Source organism: Rousettus aegyptiacus, unplaced genomic scaffold, assembly GCF_014176215.1.
Source record: "Rousettus aegyptiacus isolate mRouAeg1 unplaced genomic scaffold, mRouAeg1.p scaffold_m13_p_2, whole genome shotgun sequence".
Lineage (NCBI taxonomy): Eukaryota > Metazoa > Chordata > Mammalia > Chiroptera > Pteropodidae > Rousettus > Rousettus aegyptiacus.
In genome coordinates, this window is record NW_023416295.1 from 169,871,004 (window position 1) to 169,894,731 (window position 23,728).

The 23,728-nt window shown below is 43.6% G+C and overlaps 1 protein-coding gene and 1 pseudogene across 2 annotated transcripts; one reads left to right on the forward strand and one right to left on the reverse strand.

Moving 5' to 3' along the window:
• Positions 1 to 579: 579 nt before the first annotated feature.
• On the forward strand, positions 580 to 21,114 carry EIF3L (eukaryotic translation initiation factor 3 subunit L). Of its 2 annotated transcripts, XM_016161764.2 has the most exons (13): positions 580 to 767; positions 1,307 to 1,355; positions 2,248 to 2,458; positions 4,579 to 4,658; positions 7,590 to 7,651; positions 9,513 to 9,582; positions 9,791 to 9,864; positions 12,690 to 12,861; positions 14,372 to 14,526; positions 14,989 to 15,159; positions 15,944 to 16,441; positions 19,924 to 20,004; positions 20,911 to 21,114. In XM_016161764.2, the coding sequence occupies exons 1-13, from the start codon at positions 735 to 737 to the stop codon at positions 20,947 to 20,949; spliced, it is 1,695 nt and encodes a 564-aa protein (XP_016017250.1). In that variant the 5' UTR covers positions 580 to 734; the 3' UTR covers positions 20,950 to 21,114. The 2 variants fall into 2 exon arrangements, with proteins under 2 accessions (XP_016017250.1, XP_036093367.1); XM_036237474.1 differs by lacking the exons at positions 580 to 767; positions 1,307 to 1,355; positions 4,579 to 4,658 and having other exon boundaries at positions 2,380 to 2,458.
• LOC118614231 lies at positions 7,013 to 7,130 on the reverse strand (annotated as a pseudogene).
• Positions 21,115 to 23,728: the final 2,614 nt, after the last annotated feature.

Below are 23,728 nucleotides of genomic sequence, written 5' to 3' on the forward strand. Positions count from 1 at the left end.
GGCAGATGACTGAACTACGGCCCTTGACTGACATACCTACCGGCTTCTGTTTGTTTGTTTTATAACTCAAGGGCTTTCCCGGGACTCACACGCACCCTACTATGGCCGGATTCCAAACGCGACCCACAGCCCGGGCGCTCAGGACTCCCTCCAGGGCCTCACACCACAGCGGGCCTCATCTGTCGGCTCCGACCTTAACGTCCAAAGTCGGGAGGCGCCTTTTCTCAACGCTCTCTCACTGCATGGGACCAAGTTTCAACTTTCGGTAAGTTTAGTCTTTTGAGGCCATAACATTTGAACGTATTTCACGCCGCGGGCAAAGCACTTACACTTAAATCCAATATCTAGCTACCGCCCCCACCCCCCTCGCCATTTCCGAATTTCCCTTCACGCGAGAAGTTGGCCCGCGGGAGCTGTCAGCCATCTTTTGTGTGGCATTATGTTTTCTCTTTGTCCATCCTTTATTATTCCGAGCTACTTCATGGCCTCATTTCTGAATTTATGTAAGTACTACAGAGTCTCCTTCCTTGTAAAGTCTCTTTTTGAAGGGGAGAAAAAAATGTTTAGGTGTTAGTCTTTCCGTCCTTCCTAACGTGGCTGCTTCAGATTGCCCTCCACTCCGGAAAGGCTTCCGGTTTCCAGGTCGGCCGAGCGGGGCTGAACTTCCGGCCTCATGACGCAGGCGCGGGCTGCTCTCGTCGCTCTCTTCCGCGGTGTTTGCGAGCGCCGCAGACATGTCTTACCCCGCTGATGATTACGAGTCTGAGGTAACCTGCCCCTAAGCGAGTGCTGAGCTCCGCAGCGGGGGCTGGGCTCTGTGGACGCTGGACCCCGCGGTTACACGGTGTCTGGCCCTCTCTGGGAGCCCCCGCGGGCCGCGACCAGCTCCAGCCTGCCTCCTTGCGTGCGCGGCCCTCATGCTGCTGCCACCACTCCAGACACTTCAGTCCTTTCTGCCCGCCCACTTCCTATGTCCGGTCCCATGTTCCTCTCCTTTTCCAAAACCGGGATGGAGGTTATGGGGTTCTGTGTTTCTGTAACAGGCATTTTATAGTTCGGGTTCAGTCTTGTCAAACCCAGCCGATTGCCACAGCCACTTCTGCTTTGCTCTACCTTACAGCACCCACGAGGTCGTGTTGTCATTGCCTGTTCTTTTTCTCACAGGCATGCGAGCTCCTCAAAGGCAGGGACTGTGTCTTACTCACCTTGGGATCTTTAGGGTCCTGCTTGGCGTTTAAGCCGTAGGACGAGCATTTTTGATTCACAAATTGGTGACTGTACTTGACTTTGTTTCTTTTGTTAACAGGCTGCGTATGATCCCTACGCTTACCCAGGCGACTATGATATGCACACAGGTGAGACTACAGGTTTGTCTGGGTAGCTGGGTACTTTCAGGGATTGGCACCTTTATTAATGTCTCAGAACAGCTCTGAAGGGCACCTGTGTACAAATTGCTTCATTATGGTCTAGAGTTGGCGTCAGTTGGTAGCTCTCAGCAGGAGGGTGGTATAGAGCCTAATAAATAGGCCTTTTTCATGGTCCACCTCAAAGGGAAGGATTACTATCCTAGCTGTGATTTCCTCGTTTAAACTATTAGCTGAAGAAGAAAATCTTGTAGAAAATTAAAGTGATTCAAACCAAGCCCTTTGGAAGATTTTTAAGTTTTCCTGAAATGTAATAGTGACTTGGTTTGACTTAGCACTTAGTAAATGCCATGCATTGTTCTGGGTACTTTGTGTGAAGTGATTCATTTAGTCCCTAAAACAGTTCTGTAAAGAATGTAAATTAATGTCTCTACAGATGAGAAAACAGCACAGAGAAGTTTAGTAACTTGGACCAAGTCATATAGGTAGAAAATGACAGTTATTCAAAAAATATTAAGTACCTGCTGCTTACTCCCCACAGTCTCTCCCACCCCTCCACACACACCTTCAATACACACAACTCTTTTAGGTCCTGAGAGTACATCTGGGTATAAGACAGACAAAGTTCTTGCCCTTGTAGACTTTAGGTTCTAGTGGGGGCAACAGGTAATAAATAAGTAACTTAAAGTAGTGGTGAGCGTTCTGAAGAAACCTGAGATGGAGTTAGGAGTGACTTGAGGATTATATCTCCGAATGTTTAAAAGGGAATTATATATGATTTTCTAGCTTTGAGTTTAGTTTGGGAGATGGCCTTGGACTTTTGTTATGTTACATATGTGTATCTGAAAGAATGTTTAAAGTATTGATTATCTCCTACCTCTAGGAGATCCAAAGCAGGATCTGGCTTATGAACGTCAGTATGAACAGCAGACCTATCAGGTGATCCCCGAAGTGATCAAAAACTTCATCCAGTATTTCCACAAAACCGTTTCGGATTTGATTGACCAGAAGGTGTATGAGCTGCAGGCCAGTCGTGTCTCCAGCGATGTCATTGACCAAAAAGTGTATGAAATTCAGGACATCTATGAGAACAGGTATCGGCCTCTGGCTGAATTGGTCTCTTTTGGGATCGGACAGATTTAGTGATACAACCCCTAAGAAGGGGTGCAGTTTAATTATTTTTCTGTAAAGAGAATGCCTAAGTGGTTTTTGTGGTTCCTTGGGCTAGGGACATGTTATTTTATTGGACTCTGTATCCCTAGAATTTGTCCAAGGCCTAAGATAACATCACTATCAATAATTAGAATAGCAGTTAGTATGTATGATCAGTACAAATCAAGTGATGTCTAGAGTGCTTTTTCTGTGTTTATTCATTTACCTTTCAGAGTAACCCCATGAAATAGGTACTGTTGTTTTCCTCATTTTACAGATGAGGAAGTAAAGCACAGAAAGGACAAATCACATAAAGTGGATGTGCTGAGTTTTGAACCTGCACAGTCTTGACACCAGAGCTTCATTTCTAAACTATGTAACTTGTCAGTGCACAACTGGATGAGCCAAGCTTTGAGAGGTTGCTTCTGGTTTTGAGGGGACTGGCCTTCTGTAATGGGCATTAGAACTGAGACAGGTTGGTCCTACTAGGGATAGTCAGGAAAGACTTTACCAAGGAGATAGCATTTAAGCAACATTTGGAAGGATGGGTGAAAAAAGCAAGTAGCCAAAGGCTTGTTGGATCAGTGAATAAGAGTTAATCCCTGATCTGTTTTTCCTTCATTGCTTGGGTCTTTCTGGTTAGGAATGTATAGACCAATGTTGTCCAAGAGAAATAGACTACTGGTCACTTGTGTGCTTAAAAAAATTTTTCATCAGCCACATCTAAAAAAAAAATACAGAAAATCAGGTGAAATTAATCTTTGTTAATACATTTGGCTAAAATATTTCCACACATAATTAGTGTTAAAATACTAATGAGCTATTTTACTTTTTCTTTACACTAAGTCTTGTAAATCCCATATTTTACATTTGTAGTGCATCTCAGTTTGCAATAGAAATACTTGATCTCGTTAGATTTCGTAATTTTTATAATTGGAAAAGTAGATGCACATACCGAAGTTGTTCCAAATATAAAATATATTGAAAAAGTTGTAAGTTTTCTAATAACTGAGTTAAGTATTATTATTACTTTTTAATTTAAATTAACTAAAATTAATTCACTGGACAGTGCAGGGAAATAGAGATAGCAGTTGAAGTCAAGTATGCGGTTTCCCTAGGAGAATGTATAGTGAGAAGAATTGCTGGCACTTTGGAAAATATGTCCTTTGGGGGTGTGGGCAAAAAAAGTAGGTACTAAATCAGCAGAGAGAAGTGTCCCAGGAACCAAAGAGAGAAGAGACTTTTATGTGCTTTAAGAAGGTTGAGGTGAAAAAGGAGTCAGTTGAATTTGGCAACTTATAAGGTACTCGGTAACCTTAGCAAAGTCAGTTTCAGTGGAGTGGTAGAAGCAGGAGCCAGATGACAGAGGGGCAATAAATGCAGGTTGACAAAGGGGAATTGGTTCAGTGTAGAGGACTTACAGGGTTTTTGAAACACTTTTGTGTTTTGTTCTGTGATTTGAAGGGGGACTTGAGCATTTCTATGTTGAACAGAGAATGGAGAAGGGGGAGAGGTGGGGCTTGAGAGCCGGGGAAAGTTGAAGTAGCTGCTGAAGGGATCAGGAGAAAGAAAACCAATAAACTTCTTGTAGGATTGTCATGTACCTTGGACAGCAGCTGTTTGGGTTGGATGCGGTAGGTCCTTTGTGGTGTCAGACTGCAACAAACTGATTTGCCTGTGTTTGGAGAGGGAAAGGAGGCACAGTGCTCCAGGAAGTGGAAACAGTATTGCTAAGGGAGGGAGACGGGAGTTCTAAAAGGTGGTTCTCAAATCAGGGTCTAGCAAGCAGTTAAATATGGCCAAGAGCTTACGATGTACAGGCAGAAGATGATCCTGAAGAGCTTGGTGGGTGCCTAACTGATGTAAAAAGGAGCATTTTACTGTATTAAGAAAGTTGTCTGAGATGTAGGAAAGTTATAGACTTGAAAGGTTCAGGCGCTGGTTCTAGCTCTGTGACATGTTCCCCTTTCTGAGCCTGGGTCCTTGTCTATAAAATGTGAGGGTTACACCTCTCAGATCCTTTCTGTTTTGGAGTTCTAGAATTTTTTTGCTTGGTTTTCAGCTGGACGAAGCTGACAGAAAGATTCTTCAAGAATACACCTTGGCCTGAGGCTGAAGCCATTGCTCCACAGGTTGGCAACGGTAGGTGTGAGCTGTGTTGTGTGACTGAGAGTCACGGGAAAGGTCAGGATGATCTGTGTCTGTTTTGTTCACCATTTTATTTCCCCAGGTCTTGGTACATAGTAGATCCTTAGTAAATAACTGAGTTCCTTATTGGGTGATGACTGAATAAATGAAGAGGACAGAGATCTCTTATACGTGATGAAAGCTGAAATTAAGCTCTTTGTCCTGACTTGTATTTTGAGGGTCATTATAGTGCCTTTGGAATGAGCTCCTTAACCTCCCACCTTTCACTTTCTATTGGTGTCTTTTATATATGCTGTAAAGTAGGAGGATCCAACTTCATTCTTTTGCATGTGGATATCCAGCTGTCTCAGCACCGATTTTTTAAAAGACCAGTCTTTCCACATTGGATTGTCTTGGTACTGTTGTCAAAATTGGTTGTGATGTAAATGTAAGGGTTTATATCTGGACTTTAAATTTGACTCCATTGATCTATATCTGTCTATTATTATGCTTGTGCTACACACTGTCTCGATTACTATAGCTTTGTAGTAAGTTTTGAAATCAGGAGGTTTAAGTCCTCCGACTTTGTTCTTCTTTTTTAAGATTGTTTTGGTTCTTTTGAGTTCCTTGGATTTTCATACAAATTTTAGGATCAGCTTGTCAGCTTCTTCAAAGTAACCAGCTGGGATTTTAATAGGGATTTCTTTGAATTTGAAGATCAATTTGGGGAAATACTACCATCTTAACAATATTAAGTCCTCCAGTTCATGGACACAGGATGTCTTACCATTTATTGAGGTCTTAATTTATTTCAACAATGTTTTGTAGTTTTCAGTGTACAGGTCTTCCATTTTTTTTATAGCTAACATTTTTTCAACACTTAGTATCATCCTCATTACTCTGAAATGTTTAGAACGCTGAAGGAAATGTTCTCTATGTTGCTCAGAAAATGTGCTCTGTTTAATGTAGAGCGTGTGCTATAGAGCCTACTTGCCTTTAAAGAATGTAATGTGTATATTAAAAACATTAGGAGTCTCATAATATGTATTGTTAAGCGAGTGAAGATTCATAGCACTCAGTATAAAATATTTATAAAAATCCCCCTCTCACTTCTGTTCCCAAATATTGGATTTCTCTTTCTGGAGCCATCTAGTGTTGTTGTTATTTATCCCACAGTACTCTATGCATATATAAGTAAATTAGGAATACAGTTGACCCTAAGCAGTGAAGGGGTGCTGACACCCCGATACAGTCAAATCTGCATATTACTTTTGACTCCCCCCAAACTTAAGTTGTTCCTCAGTATCTTTTGGGGTTGGTTCAGGGAACCCCTGCGAATACCAGAAGGCACAGATAGATGCTCAAGTCCCCTGTGTAAAATGGCACCGATCAGTGCCTACAGCCGGCCCTCTGCATCTGCAGACTCCTGACCGCAATTGCAAATAGTATAGGTATTTACCGAAAAAATTCCACGTATGAGTGGTCTATACAGTTCAAACCGTGTTCAAGGGTCAGCTGTAACTTGTTCCTTTTTTACATGGACTAAATGCCCCTTTCCATTTTTTAATTCCTTATGTTTTGGGAGAGTGTTCTGCATCTCAAAGATTCCTAAGACCACCCCCAGTTTTGACGATTTGCTAGTAGAACTCAGTACTCAGTGTATAGCTGTCTCCACTGCCCTGAGAGTTACAGTAAAAGGGATACAGAGCGAAGTCAGCAAAGGGAAAGGCTCATGCAGTGAAGTCCAGTGGGGACCAGGTGCAGGCTTCTAACAGTTCACTCCCCTGTAGTCATACGGGATATGCTTAATTCCTCAAGCAAGGAATTCTGACATGTGTGAAAAGTTGTCTACCAGAGAAGCTTACTACACACTTGGTGTCCAGGGACTTTATTGGGGGCTGGTCATGTAGGCACACCCTCTGCCTAGCATAGACCAAAATTCCAGATTCCCAGAAGGAAAAGCGGTGGTCAGAGTAAACCATATCGTTTATACAGTTTAAGCACAGCAGAGCACCCTCATCAGGGCGGTGGAGAGCCTTCTGAAATTTAGGTCCCAGGTGCTAGCCAAAACTTAACTTTATTAGCAGGCCTTTCTAAGGATAGCAAATGTTATCTGTCTGCTATGTTAACTCTTTGCGCACACCGTTAGTACTCAAAGAGCTTCTTTTTTTTCTTTCCTTTTAATGGTTATATCAACAGTGTAAATTCCTTAAAATAGGATTTCTAAGTCAGTGATTACCCATGTATTTGCGGTTTTTTATTTTTTATTTTATTATTATTTTTTTATTTTTTAGGCAAGGCAACCCTTGGTTGACTTCAGAGGTTGCAAGGACCTTGTCAGTTTACAATCCCTTATTTTTTATTTTTTATGCCTACAGCACCTGGTCTTCTAGGTGGTCTCCCATCCAAGTACTAACCAGGCCCGACCCTTCTTAGCTTCCTAGATCAGACAGGATTGGGCTTGTTCTGAGTAGCATGGCTGTAGATGGTTTGCAGTTTTGCTATATGGCATCATATTGCTTTTCATGGAGCTATTACCATTTATTTACGTGCTGGTCTATTTAAGCAACTGGATAGCACAGACCTTTAAATGGTGAACAGAAATGGGTTTGAATGAAATTAAGATGAAGTTGAAAGAGTAAAATGAGAAGTTTATTTTCTTCATTTAATTATCTAATTTAATAACATATAAATTTCAGGTGTACAGCTTTATAGTATGACATCTGTATACTCTGCTGTGTGCTTACCATCCGAAGTGTAGTCTCCTTTTCTCAAGAAATGACTTTTCTTGTTACTTGTATTCTTGGAACTTATAAGCATTAGAGTTTAGATGTTCTTTAGTCTAATATCACGGTTATCCCTTTGTTGCCCCCAAAGGGCTAAAAGTGCCAGAAGACCCTAGTTGTTTTGTGGATTACTAAAGCACCCCTCTACCATCTTTTTCAGATGCCGTCTTCCTGATTTTGTACAAAGAATTGTACTATAGACACATATATGCCAAAGTCAGTGTGAGTATCTAAATGTTGCTGGCCGTTTTTAAACTTTGTGTCATTTGTCCCTGGAACACAGTCAGTAGGTTATATTGGTTCAGTGTCCAAGAATGTTGGCATGTTTGCTTTTAAGAACTAGCAGCAGGATGATTGAAAGTTGGGTGTCGGTTCCAGACAGACCGTAACACTGCATAGCCTGAACATCCTGTTTAATTTCTCCATCCCCAGTTCTCCTGGCCGGGCACTCATTGCCGTGCACTGGATTGTAGGCTGCCAGTGCGTTCCCAGGCACCTCTGCTGCCTCTGCTTGGGATGCCCTTTCTTCTTTTCAGAACATCGCCAGTGAGCCTCTTCCCTCTTAAACGTACATAAAACTGTCACTGTGTGCCAGGCACAATCTTGGGCACATGGCACACATCTACATGTCTCTAATCCTCGCAGTGATCCTGCAAAGTAGGCAAACTGAGATGTAGAGAGGTTGCTTTTTCTCAAATTTCCCAGTTAGTAAATGACAGAACTTGAACCCAGACTTGTCTATTGTGACACGAGTGTTCTTTCTACCATCCTACCCCAACTTTGGTCACTTTTCGATTCTTCTCTTCCTGATTCCTTACTTTTGGACTGATTCCTTACTTTTGGACTGCCTGAAGCCTATTAAAATTCCATCTGTACTATTATATACACCAATGACTTAGAAATTTCTATCTTTAGCCCCAGTTTCTCCAAATCCAGACTTCTATATTCGACTATACATCATCTCCATTTGGTTGTTTGATAGTTATCCCAAGCTTAACATGCCCCACACTGAACGCTTATTTTTTCTCTGAACCTGTTTATCCCGTGTTCATTATCTCAATAAACAGTACCACCATTCACCCAGTTACTTGGACTGAAAACCTAGGCATCATTCTTGACTTTTATTTGACATCCAGGTTTGTGGCAAATCCTGTTTGGCTCTACCTTCAACAAACTTCTTGAAACCAACCACTTCTCTCCGCCACCACTGCTGCTACCCTAGTTTAAAACATTATCATAAAATCATAGTTTAGCTGGTTTCACCACGTCCCTGTTCCTTTTGGTCTGTAGATAAAAAGATTCAGCAGAATTTTACAACCCCGTAACCTCTGTGCTAGGTACCAAATGGGGCACTTTTCACATACGTGATCAGTTTTAAGCCCCTTGAGGAGGTTTTTCATTGAAAGAGCCTTTACTATATTAGGCACTATATAATCTCATAAAGTCTAGATTAGGGGTTAGCAACCTTCTATGTAGGGTGCCAGATAGTATTTCAGGCCTCAAGGGCCATGATGGTCTCTTGTCTATTATGTTGAACTATGCCTTTCTAGCAGCCATAGACAATTAGTGGGCATGGCTGTGTTCCAATTAAATTTTTTATTTACAAAAACAGGTGATGGTGGATTTGCTGGCCTTCTGGCCTAGATTCCTAATTGTCACTGAAAGACCTCAGCGTTCCCGGCCCGGTGTCGTCCAGTGTAGCATCGTCTGCTCTTACTCTCCAATGTTCAAGTGCCACAGTTTTACCTCTTTGCCTTTGTTAGTTCTGTTTTTTTTTGAAATGCTTTCCTTTCTCAGCCTTTGGCCGTTTTTTGGCCCAAGCAAGGAGTAACTGTTACTGTCGTTTTATTGTTTCGCCAGATTGGCATGCCCATTCTCTCACATTTGGTTAAGGTTGTTGCCAAAAACCTGGCCATTGTGGACTGATACTCAGCGCCCCTTTGAACTGCTGTGGCACTTACTGTCTTCACTCTCACCTGAGCAGACGTAATTCTCATGTATTTATTTTCAGCCGCCATGGTAGGCCGTGAGTAAAAAATATTTAAATTAAGTCTATGTCTCGACGTCTCTGCTCTCTTTATAGGGGGGACCTTCCTTGGAGCAGAGGTTTGAATCCTATTACAACTACTGCAATCTCTTCAACTACATTCTCAGTGAGTTCGGGGTTTGACCATGCTGGGGAGGTTATGATGAGGACTAGCAGTGGCCTCTAGTTCCTTTTAGCAGAATTTAATGTGCAGGTGGGAAGAGGAGGAGTCTTGTGATTCACGGTCCTTTTAAGAAATTACAAAATGCGTTCTGCAGCCTTACCGAATGAGCATAGTCATTGCTTTGAGTCTGACTTTTTTATGATTTGCACAGATGCTGATGGTCCCGCCCCCCTTGAACTACCCAACCAGTGGCTCTGGGATATCATCGATGAGTTCATCTATCAGGTATCTGGTCAGCCCTTGGCCTAGGTTGAAATAACCGGTCCAAGCAAGGAGTAGCTGTTACCCTTGTTAAAGAGATGCAGGGTATAAAAGTATGCGCATCGCAGTGTGAAGTACTGCATGGCGGAGGACTCCCGTTGTGGTTTTCTGAAACGTCAGTGAGGCCGAAGAGCTCCAGAACTTAGAAGTCAGGAGGGTTGAGCTCTTACCAGGCTCTTACCTGACCTTTAGAGGTCTCTGGCAGGAAGAACACAGGCCTCACAGGCTTTGGGGCCAGGTAGCAGTGGATTCTAGTCTGGGATGGTAGCTCTGTAACAGTGACATGCATGCTATTCAAGCTCACCGAGCCTCACTTTCCTATCTGTAAAACAGAAATGTTCTAAATCCCGATTGTGGTAGTGGTTACTTAAGTACATGCTAGGTCAGAATAAAGCAGCATTTTTATCAGAACGAACTCTTACACAGCTCAGAGTGCTATAGCTGAGGTTCCACTGGGAACCGTGCTCGTCGTGAAGTACTGCAGCTTTGGGGCCCGGGGGTAGAAGTTCAGGTTCTTTTGTTCACCTTGGACAAATTACTAACCACCTTGTGCTTTGGTTTCTCTAAAACAGGGATTGTTGGAAAGGTTACTGGGGGATTATGTATGAAGTGCTTAGCCCAGTGCCTGTCACAGAATAATTACTCAGTAGGTGTTTCTGGTTGTTATGACAGTCAATAACATCATTATTCACTACCCTCTTTTAGCCCAGTTTTATTCTTTAAAATAAAACAAAGATTAAAAAACAATAATTGAATTTGGAAAAATGTCTTTTCCGTGTGTTTTATGGGGATAGTATAGCTCTCACTGGGTATTTTGGGAGAATCAGTTTCTTAATAACAGATGTTGTTTGAGCTCCATAGATCAAAGAGGCTTTGTGACTACAGAGTGTTCAGATGCAATTGGTGAGCTGTGCAAACCTTTCTTAGGCTCTTTGAGAAAGAGGCTTCCTGCTCAAGGTGAGGCTTCAGTGCCTTTGTGCAGTCCAGGCCACACACCTCACTGGCCTTATTTGCCCTCTTTGGCTTCTTGGCTTGTGTCAGTCTCTAATTGTCAAATTTTAGAAGGTTTGGCAGTTTCGTTGACTTTCAGCAAGTGGAGAAGGATCATCTGTGCTAAAGTCTTCATCCCTCTTAAGACAGTCATAATTCCTGGGGTTTAGCGGGTGTTCTTTTCCTAAGGGGCTTAAGGCACTCATTTCTAACAAAGACTTGCCAGTGAGGGCGTGGAGATTCCTCCCAGCCAGGTAGATGCCACATGGGGTGAGTGGCTCTTCCCTGCTACTTTTTGGTTTATTTTTATTGGTATAAGTAATATACGATTATGTTAATACTGCTTTAAAAAAATCTTTTTTTCCTCTGAACTACAGATAAAGTGAAAATCTTCCTTGTCTCTGTAGAGGCATCAATTATTGTCTAGAAAAAAGCGCTACGTTAATGTTTCTCAGGCATTTCCATAAATGCATACATATAAAAATGTCATTTAAAAAATGGTATCTTATGATATTGTGTAATTTGCTATGACAGCATGTCTGTAGAGAGACCTGCCCTGTCCTTTTGTGCTGTGTACGTGATAGGGATATACCACTTTCGGTGGTGAACATTTGGGTTTTCGATTTTCACTATTACAAACAGCAAATGTGTTACACCTAGGTATGTCTCTAGGGATCACAGAAAGTAGAATCATTGGTTGAAGGATGTTTGCTTTTTAAATTTTTAAAAATCAACTTTATAGAGGCATACCAATTTTAAGTGTGTAATTGATAAGATTTGACAAGTGTATAACAACCACAATCAAGATATAGACCATTTCAGTCACTTTGAATTTTTAAATAGTAATACATTGCCCTCCCAAAAGGCTGTATCAGATTATACTACTACGACTTGCTTTTGAGAGCAAGCTTTTTACTCTGGTTTTTATTGATCTAATTTCTGTCCATTTGATGGGAAAGAAATGGCAATCTCATTTTAATTTACATTCCTCTAATAACTAAAAAGATTGACCATTTTCCCTGTTAATTAACCAATCCTGGTTTTCTTTGAAGTGATCATCAGTATCCTTTGCCTATTTTTCTATTGGGTTATCTTGTAGTTATTAACTTAAGAGAATTCCTTATATTATTCTGGATACTATTCTTTATTATAACTTTGGGAACTTTTTCTCATACTCTTAGAGGAAGATAATATTTTAGAGTTGAACAATCTGAGGTCATCTAAGACCTAGAGCCTTTCTAGGTCACTAGATTCCCAACCAGAATCAACCAGGGAGCTTTCAGAAATTCTGATTGAGTAGGTAGGTCTCCTGTGCTATTCTCTGGATGACAGATGGAGCCAGCCCAGTACTGGTCCCAGATAGAACCACTGCCCCAGACAAATACTGTGGCATGTCCCCTGTGTGTTCTTTACACTTAGCCAGGCTCTGTGGTTGGTACAGAGGTGACTTAGACTGGGTTCCTATTGCAGGTAAATTGATGGTCACCTCTGGTAGGAAAGATGCATGTAACAGATGCCTACCCCATCTCACTGCGTTCATAGTCCTGAACCCGTCAAAGCCATGTGGATAGAGATCTGTCACAAACCACCTGGTTCTGGTCCAGGTTAACTGCATTGAAGCCCAGAGATAACAAGCGATTTTAGGCTGTGTTTGACTCCAGAGCGGTTTGGCGTGAGGAGCAGTAGCCTCCCCCTGCCTTTCCCCAGCCCAGAGCCCTGGCCGTCGCTTCATCTTTAGCACCTGGCCTGTCACTGTGGGTTTTATGCCACTGCTGCCTCTTTCCCTTCTTCCTCAACAGTTTCAGTCATTTAGTCAGTACCGCTGTAAGACTGCCAAGAAGTCGGAAGAGGAGATTGACTTCCTTCGTTCCAATCCCAAAATCTGGAATGTTCACAGTGTCCTCAATGTCCTTCACTCCCTGGTAGACAAGTCCAACATCAACCGGCAGTTGGAGGTGTACACGAGCGGAGGTGAGTGCTGCCTGCCATCTGTTCTGAGTGATCAAAGCCCGCAGGAAGCGCGGAGGGGTCACTGAGACTCTCCTCGGTCCTGGGCTGTTGTTTGTCTTTGCTTTTGGGTGTGAACAGTAGCCGAGCGCTGAGCTTGGCTCCTGAGCGTGGCAGTTGTTGGCTGACAGACAGACTGAAGCGGCACTTCTGAGATGCGCCTTTGTAAACACTCCACTGTGTCTCCAGGGCCTTTGTTTAGATGAAGCGCTTTTCTAACTTTTTGGTGTCATGACTGCTTTACACTCTTAAAAGATTGAGAATCACAAAGTTTATATAAAAATTTTTTCTTCAATGAGAAGAGTGGCATTTTTGCAAATCTCTCTAGTGTCTGGCTTTTAGAAGAGTGGATTCTTATTTCTGCTTCTGCTTTCAATCTGTTGGCAGTGCGCTGTGTCATTTGGCGTCTATAAGGGAAATCTGGCCTCACAAAGATACGTAGTTGGGGAAAAAGGAATTTTTTTTAACAAACAGCCTCTTCAGGTAGTACTGGTGGTCTTTGATAACGCACCCAAACTTGACAAGTGGTGGTGTCCTTCAGGGTAGTTGCAGTGAAGAATCTGAAACCATAGCAGTGAACTTTTACTTTATTACATTAAAGTATATTGGTCTCCTGCAGCTTGAATGGGTCTTTGACACATTTATGATTTTGTAAAATAATGGTTCATTAAGTTGTAAAGATTTCCTAAATGTGGACACATTTTTAATACAATTTAATTAAAATCATAGGTTACTTTTGCCATCAATCTTATCAGATAAGTATTTGATTTGGAAGCTGTTGAGCTCATAGGGACATTTACAAGTTTTATAAAATTCTAATTTTTGCTTAAAAACTGAAATTTTTCCTTGGCAGTGAACACCATCAGGTGCTTTCATTGAAACAGGCTAGCTTCATTCATGTTTGAGAAAATGTCTGCTAAGTACTCAAATCTAAATAACCCTAGTTTGTATGTCCATCGTTCTTTCAAGGAAAAATAGTATTTTGCGGGGGAAAAAAGTGGCTAATTCTTTTACTGCAGGTGTGTAATGGTACAGTGATGGCCAGTATAGCTGTGCCGCCGCCTGATTTATGCCAAGTTGTCAGTAGTTTTGCCTAGCATTGTTTTTGTATCGTTGTGCAAATTTCAACTCAGTGGGAAAGGCAAGGAGCATCTTAGTGTTATTAGGAAAATAGCTTTGACCTCGTGGACTTCTCGAAAGGAGGGGCCTTGGTGAGTAACTTACTGATGAGAGGAACCCTCTCATGTTTGCAAGTGTTTTGGAACCAAAAAAATAAAAGAACTGCTATGTTGTACCCAACTTCGGTAAATTTAAGACTAGCATAAGGCCAGGCATGCTGTGTCTTGGAGTTCCTTTGAAGGCAGAACTATTTTCTGTTACGGGAAGCTGTACAGGCTGGCAGTGGGTGAAGAGTTCACTGAGCGACAAGGGTCAGGCTTGCCATCCTGAAGCGTACAGTGTCTCTCTCTCTCAGGTGACCCCGAAAGTGTGGCTGGGGAGTATGGCCGGCACTCCCTCTACAAGATGCTTGGCTACTTCAGTCTGGTGGGGCTTCTTCGTCTGCACTCACTGTTGGGGGATTACTACCAGGCCATCAAGGTGCTAGAGAATATCGAACTGAACAAGAAGGTAATTACTTGTTTCTTCTGCCTATCTTCCCAGCGCCATAAAATCCATCTGCTTTAAGAGAAACATCTATTACGACAAATATTGGGGAGGTGAGAGAGGACTCTTTCCCGGGTTAGCTGAAAGTTGAGAACTGGGAAACCACTCAGGTGAAAATCTGAACCTGGACAAGGTGGTTTCTCTTTGATGCTTAACACTTAAAATATTCAGTAGTCTTTTGATTCTGATTTCAAAATGATGATGGCAGATTTTACCATTCTAGTTGCCTCACATCACTTGACTTAATTGGTGAATGGTACAGTCTGTGCTCAGAGCCTGTGACTCTGGAGCCAGAGCTATTCTGGGTCGTTCAGGGAGCTCTCAGTGCTTCCGCCTCAGCTGACACTAGGCTCCACCAACTTTCAGATCCCATCGGGGGGAATTGGTCTTGGGCCTCATGAATGCTGCTTCTGTCTCTTTCCGCAGAGCATGTACTCTCGTGTGCCCGAGTGCCAGGTCACCACATACTATTACGTTGGTTTTGCTTATTTGATGATGCGTCGCTACCAGGATGCCATCCGGGTCTTTGCCAACATCCTCCTCTACATTCAGAGGACCAAGAGCATGTTTCAGAGGACCACGTACAAGTATGAGATGGTAAGGGGCCTCCGACTACCTGACTCCTTTGGCACATGTGCCAGCAGTTTTTGGTAAACGCCATCCAAATTTTTGCTTTTTTGTATGCCTTTTCAACACAACAATTTTTTAATGGCTGGTCTACTCTAATAAGAGTTTCTTTTGTCTGTTACACCTTGACAACAAGGAGAGTATCTTTTAGCTGGCACTGTCCCCCAGCAGTCCCTAGAGTTGTTTATTTAGCAATAGTTTGCTAGTGTTCTCTAGGCTCTGGGTATTGTCCTCAAGACAGTGGAGAAGGAAGGTCCAAGACATGCATAGAATTGGGGGATACTTGGAGGTGGAGTAAAGCTGTTGACTTGGAAGTGTGGTAATGTAGCTGCACAGTAAACCATTTTGGCAGGAGGGCAAGAGAGTATTCAAATTGGGGTGTTAGATTCAGGGGTAACCTTTGTTACCCAGCTAAAGTATTTAGTCTTTATAGGCATTGAGGCACCATCAAGGTTTTCGGGGTGAGCTGATCATAACTAGTGTGGGAAGATTGACCTGCCAGTGATGTGTGTGGCAAGCTGGAGAGACCAGTAAAGAGTCCAGGAGACAACTAAGGAGGACCTGGCACTAGGCGGGAATTGAATAGAGCTAGAGGGAGGGATGGGAGAGACGTGGGGAAACTTAACTGGCGTAAGACAAAGGGAGAAGTCAAAGATCTGTGCAGAACACGTGGGAGGGTGGTGGGGCCACGTTGGCAGTGGGGACCTTGGAAAGTCCATTTCATTGGTCCCCGCACCAATCTCTCCTCCCCCAGATTAACAAGCAGAATGAGCAGATGCACGCGTTGCTGGCCATCGCCCTCACCATGTACCCCATGCGTATTGACGAGAGCATTCACCTCCAGCTTCGGGAGAAATACGGAGATAAGATGCTACGCATGCAGAAGGGAGACCCACAGGTCTACGAGGAACTTTTCAGCTATTCCTGCCCCAAATTTTTGTCACCCGTAGTGCCCAACTATGACAATGTGCACCCCAACTACCACAAGGAGCCCTTCTTGCAGCAGCTGAAGGTGTTTTCTGATGAAGTGCAGCAGCAGGCTCAGCTCTCCACCATCCGCAGCTTCCTCAAGCTCTACACCACCATGCCTGTGGCCAAGTTGGCCGGCTTCCTGGACCTCACAGAGCAGGAGTTCCGTATCCAGCTTCTTGTCTTCAAACACAAAATGAAGAACCTGGTGTGGACCAGCGGCATCTCCGCTCTGGACGGTGAATTTCAGTCAGCCTCTGAGGTTGACTTCTACATCGATAAGGTATGGCTGCCCCTTGGGCCAGGTTCTCTGGGGCACTCTCTGTTCATTCGGCAGTAAATATTTATTAAGCTCTCACTGTCTTCTAGTCACTGTTCTGAGCATTTGGGATATACTGGTGAATAAAATTAACAGAGATTTCTGCCTTTTTGGTGATATTCTAGAGTAAAAAACTTGGCAATAAGCATGATAATTAAGCAAACCACGTGGTGGTTAAGGAGTTGCCAAGCGTTAGAGTCAGGGCAGTGGTGGTACCAGCCACAGTAATAAATGAGGAGACCCGCGTAGGCTTTGTTGAGATAGTGAGATGGAAGGAGGTGAGGAAATTAGCCAAGCAAATCTTTGGGCAAAGAGCATGCCAGGCAGAGGGGGAGCAGTTAGAGCAAAGGCCCTGGGGCAGGAGTGAGCCCAGTGTGTTTGGGAGACCTTGCTGCAGTGTGGCTAGAATGACCTGAGGAGGCTGGAAAAGAAGGGGCAGGTGCTCGGTAGACTGCTGGAAGTCCTTGAGCAAATGGAAAGCCATTGTCCTGGCTCGTTCGGCCCTAGATGGGCGCTACCTGATTTGAACTTCTTATAGTGGGATCGTACGGTATGTGCTCTTTTTGTATCCGGCTTCTTTCACTCAGCATTTACCTGAGAGAGTCACCACCCAGTGTTGTGTGCAGCTGTAGTTCATTCATGCTTCGTAGTCTGTGATAGTCTGATACCTGTAATTATTGACTGCGGTTTTTTCATTCTTATTGCTAATGCACATTTGGGTGGTTTTTGGCTATTACAAAAAGTACACTTAAGACTTTATGGAGTGGTTGTCAATGCTTCATTTAAGTTTTTTTTAAGTGATATATACGCTGTGTATGCAGAGTTCTTTCTGGAAGGATGCACAATCAGTGTAGCGGCGATGTCCTCTCTGGAGGAGAAGTGGGTTGAGGAACAGTGTTAGTTTTCACTGTTGGGATTTTAAGTTCAAATTGGACATTTTAATTATCCTAATGAGATTTTTAGAAGAAATAATTTGTTTCGTTAAGTGAGATTTTCCAGACTTAAAATATGCTCGACTCCTAGAATTGTTCTTTCCCTGAAATATCACCTCCCCTTTTTGTTTCTCCCTTGTACATACCCTCACAAGTAAAGGAAACGTATTCAGACACACTGGGAACCCTGATGAGGACTTATACCAGTCAGTGGACTGGTATCCTTCATCTCTTCTAGAATATTCTTAGCCAGTATTTCTTAGATATTGTTTCTGCTCTATTCTTCTCCTTCTGAAATTCATATTTAATGTATGTAGACCTCACTCCGTCCTCCATGTCTCTTAAACCCATCTTCCATCTTTTTCTCCTTTATTCTGGATAATTTTTGTTTGAGCATGCTATCCCTAATTAATTTCTTCAGCTCTATTTCTTGCTTTCTCTGATTTTTTTTTTCACTCATGATGCAGAGTTTTCTTCCGTACTTGGTTGTATTTTACTACATAGTCATTGTTCTTTAAAAACTCTTTGTCATGGTCTTTGAAGGCTAGATTTAATGTTCATTTCCCTAGAGGGGATTTCCTTTTGCCTCTTCAAGGTACCTGGGGATATTATTGATCTGGGACCACCATAGACTGAGCTTGGAGCCTGAGGTCTCCTGGACCAGCCCCGGCTCCAGACTGTCCAAAGAATCAGCTTGTGTTTATAACATCTCAGGGATGGGTCTTTTTCTTGTATTCCCTTCCCCCGACTTGGTGAGCATGGCTTGATGTAAGGAATGGGATCGCAGTTCTCTTCTGGTTTAACATTAGCTCAAGGGCAGAGCTGTTCAGGATCTCAGTGTCACAAGGAGGGTCTTCTTTTGGACCAGCCTGGCCTTGGTTTGTCCCCTCAGCCCAAGATGGCTAGGATTAGCAGGTACCCTCAACAGAGGTGGGGCTTCTTTGTTTTGCTTAGAATAGTTTCTGTTTTCTCTTAAATAGTTCTTTATTCTCTTTTCAGCTCTTTGATGCTATAAGGAGATTTTAAAAAATAATGTATCCTGCATTTTTAATTGTCTTCAAAAAGTGTTGGTCTAAACATATGACAGTCTTTTAGATGTAATTTGCACAACAGACTACCATTTTAAAGGGTACACTTTCCTGTTAGTAGATTAACAGTGTTGTACAGTCATCTCCACTATTTAATTCCACATTTTTGTCATCCCGAAAAGAAACTCCCTGCTCATTAGTAGTCATTCCTAATTCTCTCCTTGCCCCAATCCCTGGCAGACCAGTAATCTGCGTTTTGTCTCTGAGGATTTGTCTATTCCTGACATTTCATATAAACGGAATCATAAAACATGTGGCTTTTTGTATTTGATTTTTTTCAGCAAGCATGTTTTCAAGTTTATCCAAGCTGTAGCATGTATCAGTACTTTATTCCTTTTTATAGCTGAATAATATTCTACTGTATTGCTACATCTCATTTCGTTTAGTGATTATTTGGCGAATATTCACCTTTTGGCTATTGTGGATAACTCTGCTGTGAATATTTGCATGCAAGTGTTTGTGTGAAGATGTTCTTGGGTATATACCTGGTTGCCGGGTCAGTTTGTTTTTGAAAGCCCATCCTGTTAAACCAAGTGCTCTCATTTAGACTTTATGGCTTTTGAAAGGCTTGATATTCGTCAGAATTTAGCTATCCCTGACTTGAACAGACTCATTGAAAGTAGAAACACACCAATAGTGGAAGTTTTTTAGTGTTGTTTTAAATCATGCTTTTAAAAATTAAACAAAATTGTCCCCTGAGGGATCATGTCAACTACCTAAAGCCCTTGCTGCATGTATTCCCAGTGGCCCACGTGCGCATTCTTTGGCAGTGTCAGGAACCTGCTATACCTGTTGTCTCTTAGGGACCTGGCAGAACCAGTCCCAACCATGCGGATGGTCCTTAGTAAAACACTTCTCCTGAGTTAGTAACTTGGTTATAACTGAAAAAATTTTGCTGTAAAATTAAATCAGGTGAAATTAATAATAGTATGATTCAAAGTCCCTACTTGAAAAAGTTTTTAACTGCATGTTTTTGTTTTCATTGTCTTTCTGGTTCAGGTTCATCTCTGGCAAATGCTTTTTTTGGCATGTCTTATTTCATCCTTGACTTGAAAAAATCCTTTCAAAGATTCAGAAAGTTCTTCGGTCTTAACCTAGGTTATGTGGGAATTTACAATTAAAATGGCATTCAACAAAATATTTTGAGCTAAAAAACAATTTAAAATCTGGGCTAATTTGGAATCTAGTCAATAGCATATGAGAATAAACTGCTGTTTTAAATGTTTTTATTGGCAAAAGATTCATGTTTATTGAAAAAGACTACAAAATGAAAATAAATGAGTGAACAAGAAGAAAATAAAAATCATCTTGAAAGAAAGAGCTGCTATTAACTGGAAAAGTTATTCAGGTGTTTATCTTGTACTTAGCATCATAAATCCACACGTGACTCCACCTCACTGCTTTCCTGTGACTCTTGTTTCCACAGGACATGATTCACATCGCAGACACCAAGGTCGCCAGGCGCTATGGGGATTTCTTCATCCGGCAGATTCACAAATTCGAGGAGGTGAGAGGCCTGAGAGAGGTGTGCAGGCCGGGGACAGAGGTTAGGGACTGTGTGGGGAGTTTTACCTTTTTTTTTTTGTTTTGTTTTTTCATTTTTATTTTCAGGAAGGCCTGAAATTGACCCTTTTAAGTTTCTGAGCTAGACTGGCTGGCCGCTTGGGGTTTGGGAGGTGGGGCTGGGCCTATAGAAGTTGCTATGTCAGCCTTCTCTGGGGCATCTCTTTCCAAGATCTCCCTTTGCGGGTGGCCAGTGATCCTCCTCTCCCTCTCTGGCATTTCCTAATATGGGTGGATTCACTGCCTTCTCTCACCCGTCCCTCCCCATTTGGCAGTTATTCTGCAACTTAGACAGGTTTGGCCAGTTCCTACAGGCAGAAGACAGGGAGCTCTGTTTTGACAGATTCAATGCATTCCATATCTTGCCCTAGGAGAGGTCTTGTGGGTCAAGCCAAACACTACTAGGGCGTAGGTCTTTCTTTGTGGCCATAGCTGGAGCCACTGTGTCCTGGTGCTTTGAGTCCTCCAGCAGAGGTCACCACTCTCCTGTGGTTCACACCGCTGGGCTCCTCTTGCGGGGTGGTAATACAGCCCTGGCATGTCTGAGCCACTCTGAGTCCCTTCCTGTGTGTGAAACGGACACAGCAGTATAGGATTTGTTCGTCGAGTGTGAAGGACAGGTAGAGCTGTCTGCATGGATTGTGAGGGCTCCTGTGAATGATGGGTGGAGGACCTAATGGAGGCCCCAATGGGGCTTTACCCACTGAGTAGCCACCCCTGCTCACATCAGAAGCACTCCTCCCTGACTTCAGAGGGCCGGCCTGGAAGTTTTTGATCTGGTCATCGCGCAAACCATGGGAAAAGGTTTGGCGAAACCCCCTATCTGACTTTGCTTTTCTTTTCCTTCTAGCTCAATCGAACTCTGAAGAAGATGGGACAGAGACCCTGAGTACATTCACACCTGCATTAGCCAGGAACCTATTTTGACGTCATTTTGCCACAGTGAAGCCTTTACCTATTTCAGTCATCAGCCAGTCAGCTGAATTGAAATTTATTTGAATCAAGGACAGATGTGTTAAGTAGGTCTCAGTAAAGGATCTTCTTTGGAGCCAGATTTGTCGTCTCATTGTTGTTGGGGAGCATCTTGGACAGGGCGACAATAGGTGATGGTCCACGTGTCATGATATTTTCTCTCGATGCCTCAGTTGTTGATGTTTAAATTGAATTATTTAATCCCTGTGTCCTTAAAGTACCGTAGAGTTTACAGGACGTTTGCACATTCAGTATTTTATTCGCACCTCACAAGAACCCTGTGAGCATTAAACGACCTGCCATGGTTTGCATGCATGTTAGCGGAAGTGCTGCCGAGTACCCCCCCTGGCAGGAGCCACACTGAGAGGAACCCACGCACGCCGCTTACCCCTGCAGCCCGGCTCCAGCAGTAGTGTCCCCATTTTGTTGAGGAAATGGATTTGGGGGATTAAGTGCCTTGATCAAGTTATACAAAGGCCAACAGTTCTCTCCAAACGACTACGTTTCCCTTCTGTTGTCTGTTGCCCGGTGTTTGTCTCCTCGCACTGAAAATTCTGGTTTATGGGGTGTGCAGCCTCTTGCCCCCCCGTGAGTGTGGTGCCGCTGCGTGCGTCCTGGCACCTCCATGGCCAGTCACAGCTGAATTGTGTCTGTTTTTCATTCTCACTGCCATCCCTCCCTTAGACACCACATGAGCTCTGCCATCTTGGGGACTTCTCTGAGGCGGCATCTTCCGTACCTCAACATCCAGCAGCCCAGACTATTTCTTATCAGCCACTTTTAAAACTTTTCCAACAAAGCACAGACAATGCACGTCTAAGAAAATTGAAAACTTGACTGAAGCCGGTTGTCTCAGGGTCTCACCCGACCTCCTCAGCCAAGGTGAAACGTTCTTGGAGCTGTAGAAACTTTGTAGTCAGGAGGAAGCCCTCACGTCTGCACACAGTGCGTGCGTTATCTCACTGTCTCTGGGGAATGGTGAGCTTGGTGTCCTGACTTTATTGAGGAAAGTGAGGAAAGTTTATTAATTACATGGGTGAGTAATTAAATAGCTCATCCAAGGTCAAAGTAATAAGTAGTGAAGTCAGGTCTTTTGTTTCCCAAACTTGTGTTTTTATTTTAGAAAGTCCTACCTTAAGAATGGCTGAAAGGTGAAACAGCAGTAGGTAACCCATGAAAATCTGCGTGGTGTGTATATGAGCCCTAAAGTGAAGGGGTATTTCCTGTAACTCGGGGGGACAGGGCTGGTGAGGCCGTCCCTCCCTCCCGATGACAGGGTGCTATGAACTCTCACACTAGACTTTGTGCTCTCCTGCTGTGACTGGTCTCTCTTGAGTTCTGGTAATAAGGGATCCTGTCAATGTGACACTTGGAAAAAGGTTTTCACAGGTGTAGGTTAAGTATCTCAAGATCATCCTGGATATCCAGGTGGCCTCTAAGTACAGTGACTAGTGTCATTATAAGACACACAGAGAGACGGAGGAGGAGAAGGCCACGTGAAGACAGAAGCAGAGATTAGGGTTACGCAGCCACAAGCTGAGGAACACCCAGAACCAGGGAGCTGGAAGAGGCAGGAAGGGGTCTGCCCTAGAGCTGACGCCTTGATTTTGGGCTGTCGGCCTCCAGAACCATGAGAATAAGTTTCCGTTTTAAGCCACCAAGTTCGTGGTGACTAGTTAGGCAGCCCTAGGGACTGATACAGTGCCTCCTCCACATCAGGCCGTTGTAGTATTTCGTGCCCAGTGGTTGGGTCCTTTTCCTATAAGAGCCTGCCAGGTGCGACAGGGCAGGAGGAAATGGAAGTGGATAAAAGAAAATCCCTGTCTTCATGGGCTTTAATTTTAATGGGTTGAGCCTGGTGCTAAACCATATTTCATATGTTGGATGGAGATTAGTGTTATGGAGAAAAATCAAGGGTAGGAGTTACCCTTTCGAATAGGACAGAAAAGAGTGCCGTTTGGTAGAATTTGGGCAGAGGCCTAAAGGGAGGGAGGGGGCAGCGTTGTGAAACCTGGGGAGGTTCCAGGAAGAGGAGACCAAGTGCAAAGGCCCTGAGGCCAGAGCACATTCCGTGTGTTGAGAGACTGTAGCGGAAAGGTCAGAGGGAGCAAGGGGGAAGGGAGGAGGGGACACCAGAGGGGTGAGGCTCCGGGCCACAGAGTGCCCTGTAGGTGACTGACTGTAAGGACTGTGACTGAGTCTAAGTGAGGGGGGTTGCCACTTGTCACCAGGGAGGTTACAGGACTTGTCCAAGTGACCAGAGCAGAAGAGGAGCCGAGGCTGAACCAGGGTCAGCCCGGTTCTGAGGCCTGTGCCTTCTGGAACACCATCCTACAACTCAGCCCCGCCTCCCAAAGGAAGGAAAAACACAAGCAGCCTCCGAATAGTCGGTCCAAACATTCATAGGACTCTTGGTAGCTTTCCAAGTACTTCATTTCTTACCTTCCTGGATCCTAATGAATGGCAGAGTTGGGATCCTGCCAAGTGTTTTGATGGCCAGGCCAGTGCCAGCCAGGCTTCCTTACCCCCCACTGGGCCTGTCTACTCTGGTTCCCTGGCCTCCTAAAGAATGGCCTATCTAGCAGCATCTCTTCTGCTGTACCCACCACTGTTCCTGACGTTTGGCTCAGGAATTCAGACCCACCTGAGCAGCCCCTGGGGTTAACTTGGTTTGACTTGAACACCAGAGTCTCCTG